Source organism: Pelodiscus sinensis, chromosome 2, assembly GCF_049634645.1.
Source record: "Pelodiscus sinensis isolate JC-2024 chromosome 2, ASM4963464v1, whole genome shotgun sequence".
Classification (NCBI taxonomy): Eukaryota; Metazoa; Chordata; order Testudines; family Trionychidae; genus Pelodiscus; species Pelodiscus sinensis.
In genome coordinates, this window is record NC_134712.1 from 100,854,007 (window position 1) to 100,879,606 (window position 25,600).

General features: G+C 43.3%; 1 protein-coding gene across 2 annotated transcripts; it reads left to right on the forward strand.

Annotated features, from left to right (window-relative positions):
* The first annotated feature begins 2,152 nt into the window (after positions 1-2,152).
* On the forward strand, positions 2,153-24,796 carry LOC102453196 (glyoxylate/hydroxypyruvate reductase B-like). Of its 2 annotated transcripts, none has more exons than XM_075921119.1 (6): positions 2,153-2,308; positions 3,817-4,201; positions 5,143-5,314; positions 22,922-23,100; positions 23,866-23,962; positions 24,336-24,796. In XM_075921119.1, exons 2-6 carry the CDS (start codon positions 3,820-3,822, stop codon positions 24,487-24,489), a joined length of 984 nt encoding a protein of 327 aa, XP_075777234.1. In that variant the 5' UTR covers positions 2,153-2,308; positions 3,817-3,819; the 3' UTR covers positions 24,490-24,796. The 2 variants fall into 2 exon arrangements, with proteins under 2 accessions (XP_075777234.1, XP_006134075.2); XM_006134013.3 differs by lacking the exons at positions 22,922-23,100; positions 23,866-23,962; positions 24,336-24,796 and adding exons at positions 7,066-7,244; positions 8,001-8,097; positions 8,508-8,727 and having other exon boundaries at positions 2,154-2,308.
* Positions 24,797-25,600: the final 804 nt, after the last annotated feature.

The following is a 25,600-nucleotide window of genomic DNA, read 5'->3' on the forward strand; positions in this document are numbered from 1 at the left end:
TAAATACATTTTCAGAGTGTCAGCCTATGAGATCCAAATTTAGATTGGAGCCCAATAATCATTCATAGGATGAGAGGAAAACAAATAATTTTTGTTTCTGTTTAGCAGATGACAGAAGGTATGTGAGATTGTCTCTCACTGATGTCCTGGCATGTGGAAACCCTGAAACTGTGTCTACACTGCAAAGAAAAGTCAGAAAAAGACACGCAAATTGCAAACCGTATCTTTTTCTGCTTTTCTTCTGAAAGAGGCTTTTCCGACATTTGGCTCATCTACAAGGGACCAAATGTCGGGGGGAAAGCCTCTTTCGGAACATCTCTTCTTCCTCATAAAATGAGATTTACAGGGATGCTGAAAAAATACGTTTGCTTTTCCGAATTTTTTTTTTTTTGGAAAAGCAGATGCATTCCTTGGATGTAGCAGAGTTTTTCAAAGCTCTGTAGTCTAGACATACTCTTAGTGGGGTTAAAGAGGGTGGCTCACATTTTGTGACTGACTATATTTGCATTGATCATAGTAAACAGGATATTTTCCAGGCTTGGAGCCGTACTGTATGGATTCTATCAATCTACAGCTAAAGCCCTGGCCATACGTGACAGATCTGTGCTGCTAGTTATAAAGAAGTCATTTTAAACATCATGATTGCTAGCACAATTCCAGTGTTATTTTTCTAACCAGCTTGGACAGGAAGGATCCAAATTCAAGTAAGAAGTTAAAAGGAGAGTTGGATGGCCAAACCCAGGATACTTGCATGGCACAGAGCCAAAATAACCCCACTTTTGAAATCCTGTGTTGAGAACATTACTCCAAACTGCCCTTGGCATAGACTAATCAGCAACCTCCCACCGTCTGGACCAGTTTATCTGCATAGTGCTTTGTTTCCCAAGTGCAAATACAGCATAAATAGCAAGCCATGGGAGAGTTTGATAACTCCCTTTCCTTTGAATGAAAAATCCCTGTAAACTGTGCACTTGTGCAGCCTTTGAGGGGAAATTCAAATGCCACCCCGCTGATTAGCAAAGCATCCAGAGCTGGGTTTGCTTCTACTGGCGGTGCACATTTACACACGCCTCGGCGCATGTAAAAATGCATTCTGCACATGGATGGAAAAGATTAGAGAAGACATAGGTGATAGTAAAGTTGCCTTTTCTGCCTGGGTACTCCTGGGACTGTGCCAAGGCAATGGGAGAAAGTTGAGATAGAAGGATCATACAATTTCTCAGAGCGTAGGTTTAGGGAGGAAGACAGCAGCAAAATGTGTTCACACAGATGGCCAGTGTTCCTTCAATTTTTTCCCAACCCTGAGCGGAATGAATTATTTTCTGTGAACCCATGTGGGAGTGATGTGTGACAGGGAGGTGACATGTGACACATCACCTTCATATTGCTGCACATAACACAATTCATGCGGTGGGCTAAGGGGTTCTGAGTGTGGGAGGGGACTCAGGACTGGGGAGAGGGTTGGGGTGCAAGGGTTCTGATTGGGGGTGCAAGCTCTGCACTGGGGCTGGATATGAGGAGGAGCTAAGGGGTGGGGGAATGGGATGCAGGAGGGGGTACAGGCACTGGGCTGGGGGTTGTGAGCTTTGGGATGGGACAAGGCTGGGGATGAGGTGGTTGGGGCACAGGAAGGTGTTCAGGGCTCGGGAGGCTCAGGCTTACAGTGGAAGATGGTCCCCTCTCTCCTGGCTGCAACAGCTTGGTGCTGGGGCTAGCATGGAGGGATGTGCCCCCACTAGCCCCAGAGCTTGGGGAGAGGTATCACTCCCCCGCTGCAGTCCTGAGCCCCTGTGTGGGACTTAAGGAGGAACGGCACAGCCATGCAGATTAGAGGGAATTTAGGATGGAAGTGATGCTGACTGTCCGTGCCCTATTTGGGGGCAGGTGCTCTCGTACAAAGGATTCAGTTCCATCCGTGTGTACCCAAAATCATGTTATCATAGCACATATAGTCTTAACCAGTCCTCTCTAAGAAACCAGCTTGGGACTGGTTGCATCATGGAGGAGTGCTGCTTGGTTAATATTTCTTGACTTGTGGGGATTATTTTTATGCTGATGCAAGCAGCCTGCATTTTCTTCTCAGAAAACTCCTCCCTCATTCCACTCTCCTTGGGTAACACCAGCACAGCAACTGACTCCACCTCCCTGTTCCTTCCAGGTGTATTGTTTTTAATTGGTGAAACTTTACCCTGCTAAGAGTCACTTTCCTATCTGTCTTTGAGGCTCCTGACTGAGCTCTGAAGTATATCAAGGAAAAGGAAAACTCTTTGGGGAAGCTCTCTGAAATACAACAGGCAGCTTTAAGAAGGTATTTTTCTTTTGTTTAAATTAAAAGGTGATTCTTCTGCTGCCTAGCAAACTATCTCTCTCAAGGGCATGGTGGGTGTTGCAGCCCTTTCTTTCACTATCATTTCTGCTGTTGCTGTCTTATGAGGAAAAACTTAGTTGTGAGGTATGTCAACATGTAGACTACTAAACAATTAACTGATAAGCCGGGGCTTACCCATTAATCCTATTGACTGCATGCACTCCCCCGACTTGCTGCCTCTAATACAGAGGCAGCAAGATGGGGGAAACGGGGAGCCAGTCCCCCTGGAATAGGATTGCCAGATGTCCAGTTTTGAACCGGACAGTCCAGTATTTGAGCTTTCTGTTTGGGAAACAAATCGAGAAAATATAAATGACTGGTATTTTCTAAATAAGATGTAATGTAGATTGTGATGTAATGTCAAGTGTGTCCGGTATTTTTGTTGAAACCATCTGGCAACCCTACCCTGGAAAGCTTTTAATCTGGCTCCCCACAAGCACCAGATCCTACAGAGCCCCCTGCCCCTCTGATAGCGAGGCAGCAGCATGGAGGGTGAGGAGGGTGGGCAGGAGCTGGCAGGCCCGGCCAAAGAGCTTGCAGGGCCCAAGGCAGCACGCTGCATGGCTCCCAGTCAGGGTGGTGAGTGAGTGGCTGAATGGGAGGGGCCGGGAGCTGGGCAGCATGGGGCCCTAAATGTGAAGGGGCCCAATGCAACGGCCTTGCTCGCCTTGCACAAAGGCCAGGCCTGGGAGCCGGTACAGGTGGGAAGCTGGCTTTCAAGCTAGCTGCCCAGGAATATTGGCCCCTGCAGAGCCATTTCCCTTCACCCGCCAGCAGCATGGGTGGGGGGAGAGCAGGAAAGGCTGTAGTAGAGCAACCTCTGTTTGCAACAGTGTGAGGGGTGGGGCAGGGAAGGCTGCTCTGTGGGATTCTGATGCAGCCTCTGTCCACGGAGAGCTGCCCCCCCCCAAAACAGGGGCTGTTGTCTTTCTGCACTGCTGCCTCTGTATCAGAGTCAGTAATGCAGGATGGCAGGCAGGAACCAGTCTGGGAGGGGAGCTGGTTTAAAAACTGGTTCTCCATGCAGATCAGCTTCCACCTGTTGCCCCTGTTAGAGATGCAGCTGCCCAGGCTCCCCAGAAGTGGGGCTGGGAGTGCACTGGCAGCCGACCCTGCCCCCAGGACCTATTGAATAGTCATGTAACCATTAATTTTAATACGGTTACATAATTATTAATCTAACATCCTGAACTGAGGGGTAGATTTGTCACAAGAAGCAAATTTTGTAATCCCTGTAGTTGAGTCACTTCAACCACTGAGACTGTAATATTTCGCGAGTGATGACTTATCTTGATTGTCATAATCCCATTCCATTTTAAAGAGAAAAAAACCTTAATTCTTCCACCTACATACTAAGTGAAGGATAACCCAGTTGAACTGCAGTTTAGCACATGGAAGGGGACAGAAAATATTACTAAGGGAAATATTGATTTTGTTTCCTTTTGCAGGGCATGGAAGAGCAAGAGCTGCCTTATGTGTTGATAGCCACTATAGGAGGGATAGATGGAGTGTACGAGGACCATGTAGAGTTTCTAAAAAAACATTTTAATCTTATTACCATGAAGCAATTTCATGAACACAAAAGTCATCTGAGTGAAAAGATCAAAGCTATTTATATGTGGTGGAACAAACCAGTTGCTAACCAGGAGCTTCTCTCTAGTTTGCCTAACTTAAAGGTGATTGCAACTGGTGGGGCAGGAGTGGATCATTTGGACTTGAAACTCATTTCCAGCTTTGGAGTGAAAGTCGCCAACACTCCTATTGCTGTTTCCAATGCCACAGCAGATATGGGGATGGCTTTAATGTTGGCATCTGCAAGGAGAATAGTGGAAGGTAACCATTTAATGTTTTTTAATAAAGGTCAGCATTTCAAAATAGACCATGTTAAGTGTATGTTGACACAAAGTTAAAATATAAATACACAAAATCAAGAAAAGGGGAAAAGTGACAATAAATGTCTCATGGGAACATTAGCTTGCCCACATGGCATATATAATTTCCAAACAAAAATGTCAGTAGAATAGATATGCCTCCCCAGATACTTCTAGTTTTAGAGCTTCCTTCTTTTAACATCACCCCAAACTATTTCTTCCCTCTGCTTCTGCTTTTCCAGACCCAACAATAGGCTGAGGCCCACTGTAGTCTACCTATTTGAGGCTGATGCAAAATCCCCATAAAAACCTTTATTCCCACTCCCTCATCTCTCTGTTCACAATATGCATGGGAAACACAACAGCAGCCAGGTGTCCTGCAGCCTCCAGGAGTTGGAGGAGATCTGACCCCACTAAAAGCTGCCCACCTGGGGTGGTACAGTCAGTCACCTGTAGCACAGCAAGTCCATTATCCAGAATCTTCACTGTGGCTGGCCCACGTATAGCATTGTTAGTAGGACCTTGCTCCCTTATCCTTAGTGACTAGCCACCCCACGATGGATGGCTCAGACACTGGTTGAAGGGCTGACAATGTCTACTGCTTTCAGAGACACAAAAGACAAGAGTAGGTTTGTGATGGAAATAGAATGGAGGTTTTATAATATTCCCCACTCTCTCACAAGAGAAGGGAGCTAGAGAAGGTGAAAGGGGCATTTAATTCAACAAACAAGAAATCACATCAAGAGGTTTGATTGCCAGTGTCAACATTACCCATCACATGTTTGATTAAAAGATAAAGTAAATATCGGTGCTCCATTGCCTTGTGATCCAATAAAATCTAATGAGTATCTGAATGCCTGGCAGTATTCCATTCCTTATGTGCTATTTCCCTTTTTTTTTTAGGTTGTCAGATTGCAGTTTCCCCAAACACTGAATATTTTGCTGCTGACTGGCTGGGAGATGAAGTTACCGGGGCTACTCTTGGTATCATTGGAATGGGCAGGATTGGGTATAAGGTGGCCCAAAGGGCCAAAGCTTTTGAAATGAAAATTCTTTATCACAACAGGAGCCAAAGGTAAAAATATGTCTGATCCCAGATAGAAAATCAATTGTGTAGCTGATTGTTGGAAATAATCCAGGACACTCTGGATGCAGGTGAAAACAAGCAGAGGATTTATTATACACCAGCTGATGGAGTGACACGCAGGGGTTACCCTGGTGAACACTAGTTAATTAACACAATACAATAGGTTATATAGTCAGCAGGTGCATGGAGGAAAAATTATTTGATAGGTCTAGCAGCAAGACGAAATGAGCACATAAGCCAATAGAACTACTAAAGATTCCATAATATCTCCGCCCATTGCAAAGTAACAACTCATTAATTAATATACAGGTGGTTATTGTTTAAATGCCAAAACATGTCGGCAAAACAGTAATAACAGTTTAGTTTGCATAGATGATGATGTTTCTATAGCAGGCGGGTATGGCCTTGAGTTGGTGCAGCGCTTGGTTCTCAGGCTTATTATCTAGGAGTGAAGCAAGACAGTTTAAGCAAATTTTATGAATGTTATCTTAAGCAAAATGTGTTACGTTACCAACTGGGACCCTGTCTGAGTGTTTTAGAATATGGTTGCTATGGTGTCCAGGGTCTTTTACTGCCTGCAGCTCTTATCCTGACTGTGGTGTTCCCAGGCTTGATCCCAGGATGGAGTCATGCTGTTTAGAGGCCTACTAGCACATTTAGGGCTGCCTCAGTTTACCCTACACTGATTATAGAGATGAATTGTAGCTATCATTGTCTCAAACTAGTCATATTCAGTTGTTCATTTCATCTCAGTTTCAGGTTGAGGAATTAGGGAAATAATGGTGTGATACCTGCAGCATTATTCTTAATTGACTTTTTTATTATTGCTATTTTATTTTTAAATGATGAAATACTTAGAACTGTCCTGAAGTTTGTTTTAAAAATGTGCAAAAAATATTGGAAATTTGCCTACAATACCAGTGGTTGTATACATCAGTACTTGTCCTTTTGATAGTGTGAACTGCATCTAAATAGACTATGGAAATTAAAAAGTGTCAAATCAAAGAGTATTCCTGTAGCAATTTTATAGAGCAGTTGCCCCAAACAGATGTAGCTAATCTATCTCCTGATTCCATTGATTGAGAAATGCAGAAGGAGTCTTAAAAGACTGGGTTTCTTTAACAGAGTTTAGTTACAGAAAATCCCACAAGGAGGAAAAACAGTCTAATCAATACATTTAATATTTGATCTCCTTTATATTCGTTCTCTCTGCTCTTGTTCCCTAACTCCTCTGGCACTTCAGCCTGCGTTATTCTGCTTCATGGCACCAGCATTTCTCATTAAGGAGCCCTCCAATAGGTTCCCCTCCATTCTTCTTTTTGTGCCACTATTACATGTATTATATATATTTGAATCTCTTTCCATCCTGTTATTTAACTGGCAGCTGTCCCTATTTCCAGCTTGGATGAGAGAAGGAAAGTAAGCAGGTTCCTCCAAAACTGGCAGCAGTGCTATTGCCTAAATAGGAAGACACTTAACTTTCCAATCAGTAGCGGACGCAGTATTAATCATATCTGCACGGTGTTTCTGATGCTTCCTCCTGGAAAGCAGATGCCCTTCAAATACTGGCCTCCTGCATGGCCACATGCACTGAGTTGCGAACAAGTAACTAGCCAAACTGAATCTCATGGATGTGGCAGTAGGGAAGTGAGAGGGTGAAATCCATTTCTGTAATAGGGATTTGAACCTCCTCTAATACTTTCTACTTAAAAATTCAATTGATTTGTGCCCTTTTTCAGAAAAGAGGAAGAGGAGCAGGCTGTTGGTGCCATTTATTGTAAAAACATAGATGACTTGCTCCTGCAGTCAGATTTTGTGATGCTGTGTGTGAACCTGACGCCTCAGACAGAAAAACTGATTGGGAAGAAGGAGTTAGAAATGATGAAACCCACTGCTACCCTCATTAACATCAGCAGAGGTAGGATGCAGAATAACTGATTACAAACCGCAATGCAATTTACCTTTGGTGGAAGAGTCTCTAGAAAAAATCAACTCCTAATACTAGTGCCTACATTGGACTTTTCATGGGAACTTTGATTGCAGGGTGGTCAAGATTCTAAAAGTTTGTGCACCTGATTCAGCAAAACACTTACATGTATGCATAAGTTTAAAATGTGAGGAAGCCTATTAAACTTCAGAGGATGTTCCCATGCTTAAAATTAAGTACATGTTTAAAAGCTTTGCTGAATAAGTATTGGATTGACTCAAGTATCTAAAATTTTTGCAGATACTCAAATGCTCTCTTGAATCAGGGTCAATTGCAGGAGATTGTCTCCTATTAGTTTAGGGTGATAGGTCACAGTAGCAAATTAAACTCTCTTGTTGCCTTTATGCAAACAGGAAAAAGTAGTCCCTTCCCCTGCCCCTTCACAACAAGGGTAGGTAGTATAAAAACCCCACTGCAGATAGTCCATGTAGATTTCCCAGCATTCTGGTGCCTAATTAATCAAACAGGCAAAACTTAGCATATGGCTTCTATATGGAGGACATTTTAAAAATCCAGATCATCAGTATTTTATAATAAAACCCTTAGTTATACATTTCTGGTTAAATGTAAGACTTCACACTCATGATTAAAGAGTTGGAAATCCATTTTCATCTTAAAATTATTGCAGAGGCATTTTTTCTTGAGTTAGTGGAGATGGCAATAAGAATATTTTTGTTCTGACCCAAGGTCTAGTAGTTGATCAGGATGCATTGGTGGAAGCACTTCAAAATGGAGTTATTAAGGCTGCTGCTTTGGATGTGACCTACCCTGAACCTCTGCCGAGGTAAAAAATGATTAAACGTTATATATAAAAGAGTTTGTGTATGTAGTTTAATAAGTGTACGCGTGTGACTATATTAATAAGGATAGATGCATCACATTTTATGTCTCTCTCTATATATATATTACCATAGTAATCAATGGTTCTATTTGAGTGTTAATATCTAAAGCAGGACTGAGGCCTTACTGCCCAATCATGCTGTTCTTAGACAAATAAAATTTACACCAACTTCTTTGGGAGTTTTGCTGATAAAAACTCTATGCAGCTGCTTGAATTCCATTCTGTATATGCTGGACTCAAGCAATTATTTCAAATTCTCATTAGCGCTCTTGTTTGTTTTCCCTCAGATCTTTAATAAAAAGAATCAGTAAAATAGCTCTGAACCACATCTCCACTTTTTCTATTCTCCCCAGGAACCATCCTTTGTTAACACTAAAGAACATCATTATTACTCCTCACGTTGGAGGTTCTACTACAAAGTCTTGTCGCCTCGTGATGGAGAATATGGTTGAAAGCATCTTGGCTGCTCTTAATGGTCTTCCTATCCCTAATGAAGTAAATCCCCCAAAATGACTTGCATTTGGCAAAACGTAATGTTTGTGATAGCAAAAATAAACTGTACTTTGACACATATTTACTTTGTAATTATTTCATCTCTGTCACAGACACGAAGTAGAAGTAACAGGTTCAGTTTACATTTATTTTAACTTAATCACAACAGAAATTCTTCCTGAAAATTTATGGAGTATATCAGCCTGAGCCTAATGAGCAAAAATGTATGATTCAGGTATAGGTTGATCTACTTTTGGTGTACTTTATTTTGATTGCAGCCTTAAAGTTGTTCCGCAGCACTGTGCTCCAACAAAGAAAGGAAAACGTCAATAAAATTACATTGTATTCTACAGCCTTTCAGCTGATGAACTGCATTCCAAAGCAAAATGTAGACTATATATTTTAATAACGGGCCAGACTGATTGTTGCTTGTAAGTTATTAAACGGACAGAACTTACGATGTGCCACCCCAGGAACAAATTACAGATGCAGTTTCTCCTTTGCCAGAATAACGGTTTCCTTTCTTCATTGGTTATGCTCTGCTGTTTGATACTGTATTTGTAAGGAAGTACAGGAGAGGCTTTACATATTTCCTCCCCATCCATCAGTAGAGCCCTGCAAATCTGGGAATATTCATTTTATATTTGCGGGTATCTATATTTGCAGATGTGGATGCAGATATACATAGCTCTTTTTTGTGTATGTGGATACAAACTCTGTATCTGTGCAAGGCTCTATCCATCATCACAACAGTTAAGGAGAAGCAAATCCACACTGCTTGCTGCCTCTGACCCCCAGGGTGCCTGCACCAAGTTATAAGAGGTAAATTACATCCATGTTTCCCTTTATTCCAATGCATGTGTGTGTAAGCAAAGTGACAGAGGGATCCCTACACTTTCTAAATCTAATTAGCTAAAGTGAAGGAACGATGATCCCTCCACCAGGTGCAGAAATGCAGCCATGTACAGGATTCTGCTGTATGGTTGTCACCGAAATGTGTTGTAAATCTGAGAATTGCTAATGTTAGTTCTGAAAGGACAATCATAAAGGAAGTAACCAACAGCCATGCGGGTGTGGAACAATTATCACCAGTGAGTTTCCAGCAGGAAAGCACCACACAATGGCAACTGCTCAACTCTATTATCTCCATTACACGAGGCCACACCAGAGGAATCACTCAACTCCATGACTCATTAAGGCTCACCAGCCATGTCTGAGCTAGTGTCTTCCAGACACATGGCTGAGTATATGAAACAGGGGACAGTGGTGTCTCGCTGGCGCCTTTCTCCTTCCCTTCCCCTCCTTTCTCCTACACTGGAAGCAACAAAAATGCTGGAAAGACAAAGATTTCAGCTGAGGAGACCGAGCCCAGGCTTAAAAGGGCAGGCCTGTATATTAAGAACTGTAGCACCCAGTGAAGTGACAAAATGCTAAATCTAACATGGCCTAGTGTAACAGGTTTTCATATTTCCTGCAAGTCCCATTCGCCGGAAATGGTGAACAGCAACCAACAGGATCTGTGAGCAGTGGTGCTCCCAGAATCTCAGGTGAACAAAGCATCTGGCAGCCCACCATGGGTTAACCTTGGCAAACTGCATCCAGCCACTTATCGCCCACCCCTGGTGTGGCGTGAATGTATACATATGCTGATTTCTGATATCTATTTTGTATTTTAAATAAATGTTACATATTGTCTTGTTCCCTGAAAAAGGTTCTGTGTGCTTTTATAAGCATAACAGAGGGAGGATTATAAACTTATGCTGGTCAGCTGTGTTATCTGAAGGTGTGTATTAGGGTGGCTATCCATGAGAGAGTCAAATGCTGTCCAGCTGATTCACAGAGCCCTTGCTGGCAACAGCCAGCAGCATATGTTTCTATTGGTGGTGCACATCTGTACATGCCTCAGTGAACTTAACACAATTTATTACACACACAGATGGAAAAAAATTAGAGGGAACGTTGCTTCTCAGGCTTCTGACCATCACAAAATGGTATTGTTTGGAGTGCAGTGCTAGGAGTTTGTGTTCCTCTGTGTGATTCATAAGTGGCTCCAGGAGCATTCATGCTATTGAGCTGGGTGAGGGGTTGCCACATGCAGTTGTGCTGAGTGATCAAAATGCCTGGAAGGGTTTCCTGCTTGTCACTAGCAAAGCATTATCAGAGATAGCCCAGGCTACAGAGTTAAGGGAGCACAATGCCCCTGATCCAGGTTGGCCCTTGGGAGGTTTCGTCACAAATACTGTTAGCTAAAAATGTACATTATTACTATGAGTGCAAAATGCAATGCTAGATCAATGGTTTTCATTCCTCAGACATTTCACTTATAATACAGATCATGGTTTACACTTAAAAAAAAGAAGCTTTCTGAAAAAAAAAGGCTACACATTCTACTATATTTAGCAAAAACTCGATCTATAGTATACGTCTTACCATCAAGCAGCAGACTACTTCAGCCTGTGTTCATTCTGATCAAACCTATATTGTCTTAGCTGAATCATTTAGATTATGTATACATACTATCTACTTGTTCAAAGTGTTAGTACTTGTGTATTTTTGATAAAAACCAGCAATATTTAAACTAAACTTAAAGGCTCTGAACAGTGCTATGCAATACTTACAAATACAAATAGATAAGAGCATGTTAATGCACTTGTGCAATACTCTCATGTCTTGTCTGTCTAGCTAGGCATTTGTGTTAGGCACACCATTATTGTATTTGAATGGCATATATTATGTGGGGACTGCTCAAGATAATGACACTTAATGCATTGTTCTTCATCGAGAGGCGTCCCTGGGGGTGCTCCACATCAGGTGTTGAGCGCCCCAGCGCTTCTCAGCGAATTTTTCTCAGCAATGTATCAGGGGCTGCGTATGCGTGCGAGTCTCCCTTAGTACTATCGCGCGTGTGCAGCCCCCCCCTCCCTTCAGTTCCTTTCTATCGTCCCCCCCCTCCCGGCTTCAGATGGAACCCTCCTGCTCTCGCAAAGATTTCTCCTCATACATCACTTTCTTTAAATAGTTCTTTAGAATTACCTGTTCTCCACAAAAGCCAGGACTATGCAGCACTTTAAAGACTAACAAGATGGTTTATTAGGTGATGAGCTTTTGTGGGCCAGACCCACTTCCTCAGATCCATGAAAGCTCATCGCTTAATAAACCATCTTGTTAGTCTTTAAAGTGCTGCATAGTCCTGGCTTTTGTTTCAGCTAGACCAGACTAACATGGCTGCATCTCTATCACTGTTCTCCAGGGACGCTCATCTCGAAGAATGTCAGTTACAGGAAGGTGAGTAACCTCCTTTTCTGAGTGCTAGAGAAGTCAGCATTAGCTGTTCAAAAGCTCCAACCACAGCAGCTAGCTGAATGGCTCCCTAATTTCTTCAACTAGGTATTTCACTAAATAGATATAACTCACTACAGCAAGTGCACTGCAAACATTTTTTAAGTCAAGTTTTCAAGTTGTGCCAGAAACCCTTCTGGATACCTATCCTTATTATCTGTTCACGTGTCTATCGCACATTCACTCCCTTTCCTTGATCTGGTGTTCTGTTTTTTTCCACTTTCAAATCTGATCACTCTTTCGATGGCCTTCATTTGATACTTTGACATTTAAAGAGCAAAAAGACTATGTAGCTGAAAAGTGCACAGGTATTCCATGCAAAAAGCCGAGACGTGGAACCTGTCTCTGTTGGTCAGAATAGAATAAATTTGCATAGTTTTCAGAGGGGGGGGGGGGCAAAGGGAAGGTTTGTTGATTTATTGTTTGATCATACTCTACTACATATTATTTCTATTTGTCAAGCCCTTATTTCTAATTCAGAAAGACACATTTATAGACACCCTTGTATCTTTGAGCAGCACCTTTACAATAGGCCCTAGCACTGTAGTTAAGCTACAATGAGTTAAAAGATCATTAATTATTGCTCATCAGACAGACTTGAAAACAATCTGTTAGGATTAGGAACAGGTAAAATGTGAAGATAAAGCAGCAATAAGCACTTTTTTGTGTTTGACTTATTTTTTAATAAGGACTAAAGGGACTGAAGTCTAAATTATCTTTAGTCTTGCTTGTTAAATATATTTTCAAAGTTTCAGCCTATGAGATCTAAATTTAGTTTAAGGGATACTGAAAAATCACTAACAGGATTGAATCATTTTTGTTTCTGTTTACAGCTCACAGAAGATATGTGAGACTGGATCATGCTGGTGTCCTGGCATGTGGAAACCTTTAGTGGGGTTAAATAGTGTGGATCACATTTTGTTACTGACTATATTTGCATTGATCATAATCATGTGTAATTTCTCTGTGTAGCTCTTTGTTTTCCAAGTGCAAACACAACATAAATTGCAAGTCATGGGAGAGTTTGATAACTCCCTTTCCTTTGAATGGGAAATCCCTGTAAACTGCACCTTTTGGGGGGAAATTCAAATGCCACCTGCTGATTAGCAAGGCATCCAGAGCTGGGATTATTTCTACTGCTAGTGCACATTTACACATGCCTCTGTGCACATAACATTTTATTCTGAACAGGGATGAAATGATTAGAAATGAGGGAGAACTTAGGGTGAGAGTGACACTGATTCTATGTGCCCTGTTTGAGAGCAGGTGCTCTCGAGAATGCAAATATATAAAAATGCAAAGCATTCAGTTCCACCCATGTGTACCCAAAATTATGTTATGACACATAGGCTATGTCTAGACTGGCATGATTTTCCGCAAATGCTTTTAATGGAAAAGTTTTTCCATTAAAAGCATTTGCTGAAAAGAGCATCTAGATTGGCACGGACGCTTTTCTGCAAAAGCACTTTTGCGGAAAAGCGTCCGTGCCAATCTAGAAGCGGTTTTGCGCAAGAAAGCCCCGATCGCCATTTTCACCATTGGAGCTTTTTTGCGCAAAACAGTTTTCAGCTGTCTACACTGGCTCTTTTGTGCAAAAGCATTTCTGGAAAAGGGCTTTTGCCCAAATGGGTACGTCAAAGCATTTGCGCAAGAAGCACTGATTTTGGACAGTAGAACGTCAGTGCTTTTGTGCAAAATCAAGAGGCCAGTCTAGACACAGCCATATAGTTTTAACCAGTCCTCTCTAAGACACCAGTATGGAACTGGCTGTGTCCTGGAGGACAATTGTTTTGTTATCATGTCTTGACTTATGGAAAATATTTACTCTGAAAATGTTCATGACTCTCTTAGCTAAGAAGTTCTTATCCTTCTAGTAATATAGTTGAGATATTGATTCTTCTTTTTGTGAAGCGACCATTGACTCAAGGTTTATGTCCTTTAACTTCCTGAGATAGACAGGCAGCAATGAGCCCTGTCAGGACCCTCAGAAGGAATGCACTCTCAAACACTGTTAGCAAGCAGCTTGCATTTTCTCCTCCCTCATGCCACTCCCCTTGTGTAACACCAGCACAGCAACTGATTCCGCCTCCCGGTTCCTTCCAGATGCATTTTTTTAATTAGTGAAACTTTACCCTGCTAAGATTCACTTTCCTATCTATCTTTGAGGCTCCTGACTCTGAGCTCTGGAGTGGATCAAGGAAAAGGAAAACTCTCTGAAATACAGGAAGGCGGCTTTAAGAAGGTACTTTTCTTTTCTTTAAAAGGCGATCCTTCTGCAGCCTAGGAATCTCTCACTGGCTGATAGCCTAGTTGAACGGCATGGTGGGTGCTGCAGCCCTTTCTTTCACTGTCACTTCTGCTGTTGCTGTGCTATGATGAACAACTTATGCCGAGAGGCAGACTTCGTCACCAGAGCAGGGATGGGCAAGAGGTGGCTAGTAGGCCAGATCCGGCCTGCGGGCGCCCGGCTAACACGCTCATTAGAGAGAAGCTGCAGCCACTTTAAACAGCAGGCTGCTAATTGCTGTGCAGTCTGGGCAGTTTCCGGCCAATAGGAGCTGAGAAATTGTGCTGAAGGCAGGGGCAGCGAATGAAGCCTCCTCACCCCCCCCCCCCCCACCTTTCCCCGCCCTCCCTGTGTTGAAGCAGAACCACGTGGAACAGCCCGCCCAGCACATAGGCAGGGATCCCGTCTCAGCTTCCGGGAGAGTTGCTGGCTGAGAGGCACCTAGGTAAGCATCTCCCAGCCAGAGCCTGCTCTGGAACCCCACCCCATCTATCCCCCCAACTGCTTGGCCCAAGCCACCGCCCAAACCCTCCGTAGCCCTTTCCCCTGGTCACAACTCCCTTCTAGACCCTGCATCCCCTTCTGCACCCTTCCCCCAGCTAGATTCCTGTCCTGCACCCATAACCCTGCCTGCACCCTGCACCCTAAGTACCTGCCCCAGGTCATAGCCCCCTCCAAACTCCCTCTCAGACCCCACACCTACTCTTGCACCCCAGTCCACTGTCCCAAGCTTCCTTGTACACTCCACCCACCCTCCCAGATCTTGAATCCCCCCCCTTGACCACTTACCAAAAAAATGGAGTGATCCCTCCCCCCCCCCCCCCCCCCCGCCATTAAAAATTATTGACCAGCCCTGATTTAGTGAGTGGTGACTTGTCTTGATTGATTGTTATAATTCCACTGCATTTTAAAGGGGGGAAACCCCCAATTCCTCCTCTGCATACCAAGCCCTCGTCATCCTGATTTTCCCTCCTAAGTCTCCTGCCTCACTAGTGCTGAAATTGGGTAATTTGCCAAGGGAGGGAGTAGTCCTAATGAGGAAAGTCCTTGTAGTGTCAAACTAGGGTATTGCAAGGAGAACATGTCTGGGGAATGCTAGAGGGGACTCCATCCTGTGACAGTCACACTTCCCCAGTAGAGTGGGTTTGCGTTCTGAGCTCTTGGTGGTAGCTTAAGATCTCTTGAAAATACCTGCCACTTGGTGCATTCCTGAGCAAAAATATTAAAGGCAGAGATAGTTCAGCAGTCCCTGCCCAACCCCAAGCTTTGCTTCCCAAGCCCAATGAGACTCTTCTTTAACCCCAGGGAACATTAAAAGGCCATCTCTGTCTCTGAACTGGTCAGTGTCCTGTCAGTGTTAGCACTCACCGCTGGCCCCAGTTTGCAACTGCTATGGATTCCATGCAGCATTGCTGCACTTGGCCCATAAAAAGCTTGAGATCAGTTTTGCATAAACACGTGTATTCTTGTAGACCAGTGGTCCCCAACCATTTGAGGTTGCCGGGCGCCAGGGGTGTGTGGCTGCTCGGGTGCCGGGATGGGGGAACACTTGTGTGCCCGGAGCCGGCGCTCTTCGCCCCCCCCCAAGCGCCGCGTGCCCGAGGCCGGCGCCTCCCCCCCCCAAGCGCCGTGCGCCCAGAGCACGGGCGGCCAATCCGCGGCGCTCCCGGGGCCGGCGCTCACCGTGCGCCATGTGCCCGGGGCTGGCTCCGGCATCATGCATGCGCCACGTGCCCGGGGCCAGGCCAGCCCCAAGCACTTGGCGGGCGCACACAAATGCCCCTGCGGGTGCCATGGTGCCCGTGGGCACCGTGTTGGGGACCATGGTTGTAGACTTTTTGAGGAGACAGTATTGTTTAATTTCTCCATAATCAGATCCAGACTGGTTAATTAAAGAAAAAGAAAAAGACCACCAAACTTCACTGTGGTTCTATGACTCATTGGCTTTGGAATACCCCCAGGAGAAATACTGGAGTGTTTTGTTAGAAATTATTAAATTAATTTGTTGAGTCAAAAAGGCTTAGGAAATTATAGTAAGAGAGATGCTGTGGAGGCAACTGCAAGAAATGGGTATATAACTCCTTCTGCCTGATCCAAAGCTCAGTTATGTCAGTGAAAGTTTTCCCACTAATTCCAATGGGCTTTGAATAAAGCCCCTGTAGAAATTACCATTTTTCAGCTGACTAAAACCTAGGAAAATAGCTGCTTACTAGTAGTTCTGGAATAAAGAAGAGGGTGGTTTAGGACTTTGGCCGGGTGACTCAGCTCCCACTTTCTGACTGCTGGAAACCATTCCCAGAGTCTGCCCACAGAGTTGGGTCACAATCTCATCCTTAAGCCTGAAACTGTTAAAGGGGTAGACAGTCACTTCAGGAGCCTGGTGGCTATGGGGAGGGGTCATGGAACTCACATGAATTAGCGAGATCAGAGGGAATGTGTTCAAGCACAAGTGACTGACAGTAGACTGGGGCAATGCAGGAAGAATGAAGCAGAATAAGAGGATTTTTGGGACTGACATTCAGTTTCAGAAGATATGTGGAGTTTGCGGGGTTCCAAGTCTTTGTTCTCTGTGGAACAAGTCAATCAACACCTTTTCCTCCCTTGCACATGTATGCACGCACACACTCATGTTAAAATAAAATAAAATAAATGTAGTCTGTTGGTATTTACACCCAACCCCAAAGAATAAAAAGTGTGAACTAAGCAATGGTCTATACTTTAAATTGGTATTTTAATCTCTCCAGCCCTATCTGCTGGGTGATTGAGAAAATTGCCTGTGCTTTTAAAACTGATTTTCCAAGGTACGAAAACTACCCACCAGAAAATCTAGTAATTAAAGCTTGAAGTGTACATTTCAAGAAGGCATGGGATTTGGGTGAAGAGGATTGTTAGGTTTTTGGTGGTTTTGGTTTTGGTTTTTGCAGCAGTTATGAATGCAGTGATACTTTTGAAAAGCTCAGGAGCAGTTTTTCTTGTTCATGTGTTTAACCAGTTTTGGAAAAAAAACCCTAATCTCAGTAAAATATACAGTCTACAAAATGTTAAATGAATATTTTATTTTTGTTGTTTGTTTTTGGCCTGGAACATAGTTCCTTTTTACTCCATAAATGGAAGTTTTAATTCTGTTCTCTCTTTCTTTAATAAGACAACAATTGGGCTTGAATTTCAAACTATGGGTTTGATATTTCCAGAGTCAACAGTGCATGCACTTCAAAATCCTGCAATGTTTTCCTGTTGAGCAATCAAAATTAGTGACCTAAGTTACAAAGTGAAGTAGAGACTGCATGCAGCACATTAGTCCATAAATAGCATTCTAGATTAGATGAAATCATGTCCTTAAATACTCTGATGAAAATTCACTGACTTAAGTAGGGTTGCATAAGTGGAAGTGAATACAGAGTTTGACCCTATGAACAGAGAGATGTCCTTTGGCCCACAAAGCCTTGAACTGTATACACATTGACCCTTGAACTGATACTGTTTTACTTAATTATTTCTGTTAAATTTTATCTTAACTTTCCATATGTAGGTATTTGTTAGGACACCTATGCCATGCTATAACAACAGGGCTGGCCCAACCATATAAGCAAACTAGGTGGTCATGTAGGGTGCCAGGCTTTAAGGGGCACCTAATTAGACAGAAGTGATTTTTTTTCTCTATTTAAAAAATAGATTTATATATTATCTCTCAAACAAAAGTATCAAATATTGTATTTGTAAAACAGTGAATGATTGCCATGTCAGAAGTTGTGGTGCATAGCTGTGTACGTGAATACAGTTAAACTGTGTCACAGCATAACTTCAAAAGAGTGCCACTTGGGTTTGCTGCCTAGGGCAGTGTCTGGGAATTCAGTTATTCTCAGTACTGTCGCCCAGTGTTGGCCAGTCATACAGTTGAGTTGGTGTTGCTTGCCACTTCGTGAAGCCTGGTCAGCAACCCCAAACAGCTGTTTTGCTGTGTTACAAGGTGTGATCCCAAAGACACTGTGCCCTCAAAGAATTTATATTGTGTTGCTAAGAGGTTTTTATAAGATTGTAAAATCAGAATCATAAGTACTTGTAAGATTAAGATTGTGTATTTATTGTAGACTACAGGCAGTCCCCGGGTTACATGGATCCGACTTACATCGGATCCCTACTTACAAACGGGGTGAGGCAACCCCGCACTAGCTGCTTCCCCCCAGCAGGCCAGGGAGACGTGAAGCTAGCGCCTTCCCCTCCCCCCCCAGCAGACCAGGGAGACACGGAGTGGCTTTTCTCAGCAGACACCTCAGCTTGAGAATAAAGGACTGAGGGAAGTGAGGTGTGGGAGAATAAAACTGAGCTCTGGAGAAATGTTTGGCTAGAGTTTCCCCTACAATATGTACCTGTTCCGACTTGCATACAAATTCAACTTAAGAACAAACCTACAGTCCCTATCTTGTACGTAACCTGGGGACTGCCTGTATTACTATTAAAGAAATAGTAAAGCTCTGATTTTCGAACACCTGACTCCTAATGTTTACAAGTACCACTTAACATATACATTCATTTCCATTCTAATTGCAATACAAATATTTATTTTTACACTTTTCATTTTGAATGACAAAGGTAAAATTTCATTCTAGACATCTAATTCTTCTCTATATTGAATATGAGGGGGTAAAGTCATAGTTCACTGAGGGTGCCAAAAACTTTTGGTATCGTCCTGGTATAACAGCAGCCATTGCTTCCAAACTGGACTATCCTCTGAATAGTGTAGCAACAGTTTTTCACAATAAATAGACAGGAAACTTTGGACATGACTTTGCTGTCTCTTTCTACCGTAACTGGGAAAGTGAAGTAAAACCCAGCTGAACTGTTGTTTAAAACATAGAAGGGGGCAGGAACTACTAAGGGAAACACTGATTTTGTTTCCTTTTCTAGGGCATGGAAGAGCAAGAGCTGCCTTATGTGTTGATAGACACTATAGGAGGGACACATGGAGTGTACGAGGACTATGTAGACTTTCTGAGGAAACATTTTAATCTTATTACCATGAAGCAATTTCTTGAAAACAAAAGTCATCTGAGTGAAAAGATCAAAGCTATTTATATGTGGTGGTACAAACCAGTTGCTAACCAGGAGCTTCTCTCTAGTTTGCCTAACTTAAAGGTGATTGCAACTGGTGGGGCAGGAGTGGATCATTTGGACTTGAAACTGATCTCCAGCTTTGGAGTGAAAGTCGCCAACACTCCTTTTGCTGTTTCCAATGCCACAGCAGATCTGGGGATGGCTTTAATGTTGGCATCTGCAAGGAGAATAGTGGAAGGTAACCATTTAATGTTTCTAAGTAAAGGTCAGCATTTCAAATTAGACCATGTTAAAGTGTATGTTGATGCTAAGGTAAAAATATAAATACACAAAATCAAGAAAAGGGGAATGTGATGTTTGGGAGTGGTACTACTCTTTTCTATACATCCCAGAATTCTGTTACTGTCCAAAAAATGGGTAACCAAGACTTACTGGCAGGGAGCCAGGAGAACCAATGGGAAGCAAGTGTTGAGATTTGAACTGAAAGAGAATATGCCTGCTGCAGTTCTTTTGTGAGAGTTTAAACCAGGAGCTCAGGGGAAAAGTTAAATTGAACCAGGCACAAATATCCATGCCTAGGAAAGGACTGGACCTTGAAGCTACCATACAGGTATGTAAGTGATAGGGAATGTTTAATTAAACACTAAGTTATTTTCTGTATTTTGTAATTTGGTTAAATTCCTCTGCTGAGTCCATCTGCCCTTCTCCCCTCCCACACACACTGTGATTAACTCAGTCCCAGGAAAGTAATTCTTTGTGCTTTAATCTGTTTTTTCTCAGTTGCTTTATAACACCTAGCAACCAAGATTGTTTTACCATGTATATTTTTTGTTTTGTTAATAAAATTACCTTTTTAAAGAATATGATTTGATTCCTGTGTTCTGGAAGGTAATAGACATTCTGTATATGCATGCCTAAGACTGAGAAGTCAACTATCAAAGATTACAGTTTGTTTTGTTCAAGCTCCGTGGGACAAAGGATCTTGGGAAATGTACAGAAAATATTGGAAATTTGCCTACAATACCAGTGGTTGTATACATCATACTTGTCCTCTTTATAGTGTGGACCGCATCATAAAAGATAGCCAAATCAAAGAGTATTCCTGAAGCAGTAGCCCCAAACAGATGTAGCTTAACTAGCTCCTTCACCTCCTCTTAGAAGCAGCTGAATATGAAAAGTGTTGCACCATGTGAACTGCCAGCTCTGTGCAGACCAAAACTAGTTCACAGACCACAGAATAATTTAACTCCTGGCATCATGTCTACTGCCATGTTACCGACACAGAAAGCAAGTGAAAATCATGCGGTGCTGGGAGGGAATCCATGTTGGAACCAGAAAGCGTGATCATATACATCATTATTTTTACACTTTAATATCCAGGCCCCATTATGGTAGGCCCTATACAAACATATAGTAAATATATCCTAGCTTTACCAAGAAGTTTGGACCATAGACCTCAGATAGATCAACTACTGATGCTCTGAGGCTAACATCCTTTGCTCTGGATCAAGTACAGATTCCACTATTTTAGTTACAGAAAATCCCACAAGGAGGAATAACAGTCTACTCAATATATTTAATATTTATTCTCATTTATATTCGTTCTCTCTGCTCTTGTTCCCTGACTCCTTTGGCACTTCAAACTGCGTTGTTCTGCTTCATGGCACCAGCATTTCTCATTAAGGAGCCCACCAATAGGTTCCCCTCCATTCTCCTTTTTGTGCCACTATTACATGTACAGGCAGTCCCCGGGTTACGTACAAGATAGGGACTGTAGGTTGGTTCTTAAGTTGAATCTCTATGTAAGTCGGAACTGGCATCAGCCGCTGCTGAAACTGATCAGTTTCAACCGCGGCTGAATCTGGGCGCCAGTTCTGACTTATATACAGATTCAACTTAAGAAACCCAGGCGTCCCCAAGTCAGCTGTTGCTGAAACTGTTCAGTGGCTGATTCCAGGAAGCCTGGGGCAGAGCAACTCTGCCTCAGGCTTCCTGTAGTCAGCCGCTGGTCAGTTTCAGCAGCGGCTGACTTGGGGATGCCTGGGGCAGAGCAGCTGGGGTGCTGCTGGGTTGCTCCAGTAGCGCGGCTCCTCGGCACTACTGGAGCAACCCAGCAGCACCCCAGCTGCTCTGCCCCAGGCGTCCTGATTCAGCTGCTGCTGAAACTGACCAGCAGCGGCTGAATCAGGACGGCTGGGGCAGAGCAGCTGGGGTGCTGCCGGGTTGGTCCGGAGCGGCGCTGCGGGACCAACCCGGCAGCCCCCAGCTGCTCTACCTCAGGGGTAGGCAAGAAAAGCCTGGTCTGCTGGGGGGGGGGGGGCACTAGCTGCACCCCCCCCCCAACAGACCAGGGAGACGGGGGTGGTGGGACCGCCCAAGTCCTCCACGGCTTTGCTCCATCTCCCTGGTCTGCTGACCTGGGAGACGCGGAGCAAAGCCACAGAGCACGCGGGCAGCGGGACAGTCCAGGCGCGCCGCGGCTGTCCCACTGCTGGTGTGCTCCGAGGCTTTGCTCCCCATCTCCCTGGTCTGCTGGTCGGGAGACGGGGAGCAAAGCCGCGGAGCACGCCCGCAAGGGGACAGCTCAAGCGTGCCCGAGCTGTCCCGCTGCGGGCGTGCTCCAAGGCTTTGCTCCCCGTCTCCCTGCAGACCAGGGAGACGGGGAGCAGCTTTTCTCGCCCTGGAGGACAGGGGCGGCAGACCGCGGCGCATCTGGGCGTCCCGCCGCTCCTGTCCTCCGGGGCGAGAAAAGCCCCGTTCGTAACTGCGGATCCGACAGATGTCATTATTCCCCTTTATTCGGCTCTGGTGAGGCCACATCTGGAGTATTGTGTCCAGTTCTGGGCCCCCCACTACAAAAAGGATGTGGACGCATTGGAGAGGGTCCAGCAGAGGGCAACCAAAATGAATAGGGAGCTAGACCATATGACACATGAGGAGAGGCTGAGGGACTTGGGTCTGTTTAGTCTGCAGAAGCGAAGAGTGAGGGGAGATTTGATAGCAGCCTTCAACTTCCTGAAGGGAGGTTCCAAAGAGGATGGAGAGAGGCTGTTCTCAGTAGTGACAGATGGCAGAACAAGGAGTAATGGTCTCAAGTTGTGATGGGAGAGGTCCAGGTTGGATGTTAGGAAAAACTATTTCACTAGGAGGGTGGTGAAGCACTGGAATGTATTACCTAGGGAAGTAGTGGAGTCTCCATCCCAAGAAGTGTTTGACAAAGCCGTGGCTGGGTTGATTTCGTTGGAATTGGTCCTGCCTAGAGCAGGGGGCTGGACTTGATGACCTTCTTCTGAGGTCTCTCAGTTCTATGATTCTATGATAAATAGGAAGACACTTGACTTTCCAATCAGCAGCGGATGCAGTATTAATCGTATCTGCACAGTGTTTCTGATGCTTCCTCCTGGAAAGCAGATGCCCTTCAAATACAGGCCTCCTGCATGGCCACATGCACTGAATTGTGAACAAGTAACTAACCAACCAAATCTCAGGATGTGGCAGCCGGGGAGTGAGAGGGTGAAATCCATTTCTGTAATAGGAATTTGAACCTCCTCTAATATTTTCTACTTACAAATGCAGTTGAATTTTGTTTTCTTTCAGAAAGGAGGAAGAGGAGCAGGCTGTTGGTGCCATTTATTGTAAAAAGATAGACGACTTGCTCCTGCAGTCAGATTTTGTGATGCTGTGTGTGAACCTGATGCCTCAGACAGAAAAACTGATTGGGAAGAAGGAGTTAGAAATGATGAAACCCACTGCTACCCTCATTAACATCAGCAGAGGTAGGGTGCAGAATAACTGATTACAAACCACAATACAATTTACCTTAGGTGGAAGAGTCTCTAGAAAAAATCAACTTCTGATACTAGTGCCTACATTGGAATTTTCATGGGAACTTTGATTGCAGGATGGTCAAGAATCTAAAAGTTTGTGCACCTGATTCAGCAAAACACTTACGTGTATGCATAAGTTTAAAATGTGAGGAAGCCTATTAAACTTTAGAGGCTGCTCCCATGCTTAAAATTAAGTACTGTACATGTTGTTTAAAAGCTTTTCTAAATAAGTATTGGATTGATTCAAGTATCTAAAATTTTGCAGATACTCAAATGCTCTCTTGAATCAGGGTCAATTGCAGGAGATTGTCTCCTATTAGTTTAGGGTGATAGGTTACAGTAGCAAATTAAACTCTCTTGTTGCCTTTATGCAAACAGGAAAAAGTAGTCCCTTCCCCTGCCCCTTCACAACAAGGGTAGGCAGTATTAAAAACCCCACTGCAGATAGTCCATGTAGATTTCCCAGCATTCTGGTGCCTAATTAATCAAACAGGCAAAACTTAGGATATGGCTTCTATATGGAGGACATTTTAAAAATCCAGATCAGCAGTATTTTATAATAAAACCCTTAGTTATACATTTCTGGTTAAATGTAAGACTTCACACTCATGATTAAAGAGTTGGAAATCCATTTTCATCTTAAAATTATTGCAGAGGCATTTTTTTCTTGAGTTAGTGGAGATGGCAATAAGAATATTTTTGGTCTGACCCAAGGTCTAGTAGTTGATCAGGATGCATTGGTGGAAGCACTTCAAAATGGAGTTATTAAGGCTGCTGCTTTGGATGTGACCTACCCTGAACCTCTGCCAAGGTAAAAAAAAAACAATTGAAAGTTAAATTGCGTGATTACATATTTAAAATAACTGTATGCATGTGATTATATGAATAAGGATAATTGCATCATGTTTTATATCTGTATATATTTCCATAGTAATCTGAGACTGAGGCCTTAAGTGCTCAATCATGCAGTCCTTAGACAAATACAACTCACACTGACTTCTTTGGGAGTTTTGCTGATACAAACTGTATGCAATTACTTGAATTCCATTCTGAATATGCTGGAATCAAGCGATTATTTCAAATCCATATTAACACTCTTGTTTGTTTTCCCCTCATATCTTTTATAATAAAAAGAATAAATAAAGTAACTCTGAACTACATCTCCATTTTTTTCTTCTCCCTAGGCACCATCCTTTGTTAACATTAAAAAACATTATTATATCATGTCACCTTGGAAGTGCTACTACCCATACTCGTCGCCGCATGATGAAGAATGCAGTTGAAAACATACTGGCTGCTCTTAATGGTCTCCCCATCCCTAATGAAGTTATTCCCTAAATTGACTTGCATTTGGCAAAGCTTAATGCTCCTGATGATAAAAATAAATTGTAACTTGACGCATATTTACTCTAATTATTTCATTAGAGTCAAGACACAATGTATAAGTAACAGGTTAAGTTTACATTTATTTTTAATTAATCACAACAAATTCTGCCTCAAAAATTAGTGTTTGAATGAGCAAAAATGAAGGAACAGGCTGATCTACTTTTGTTGTGCTTTATTTTGATTGCATCCTTAAAGTTGTTCTGCAGCACTGTGCTCCAACAGAGAAATGAAAAGATCCATAAAATGACACTATTCTAGAGCCTTTTTTCTGATTAACTACATTCCGAAGCAAAATGTAGACTATATAATAAACGGCCAGACTGAATGTTCCTCATAGGTTCTAATAAGGGATGGCACTTATGATGTGCCACCTGAGGAGTAGTTCAGTTTCTCCCTTGCTACAACAACAGTTTCCTTTCTGCAGTGGTTGAGCTCTGCTGTTTGATGCGTGGAAGGAAGTGTGGGAATGGGATTGCCAGGTTTCCGGTTTTGAACCAGACAGTCCAATATTTGAGCTTTCTGCTCAGGAAACAAATTGAGAAAATATAAATGTCTGGTATTTTCTAAATAAGATGTAAAGTAGATTGTGAGGTAATGTCAAGTGTGTCTGGTATTTTTGTTGAAACCTTCTGGCACCCCTATGCAGGAAAGGCTTTCCATATTTCACATACCTTCTCCCCATCAAGCTGTAGGGCACTGCAAATCCCTGGATATCCACAGCTCTCTTTTGTGGCTATGAATACAAATGCTATACCTGTGCAAGGCTCACTCCTTGACTACTATGCTGATGGATAAACAGACCCACAGTGCCTACTTCCCTTGACTCAGAGTATCTGCACTAAGGAATAAGGGGCATTTTATGGCCATGTTCCCCTTTATGCCTATGCATGTGTATAAGAAAAGTGACAGATTGATCCTGCACTTTCTAAATCTAATTAGTTCAACAGGAATACAGCCAGCTCTGGGGGAGGGGGGGAGATCTAGGTTCACACTGCCCCAGTGCTCAGCAGGCTAGGTCTCTCCAGGGCTATATTTCGTTTTGAGCTCAGGAGACGGGGCTGAG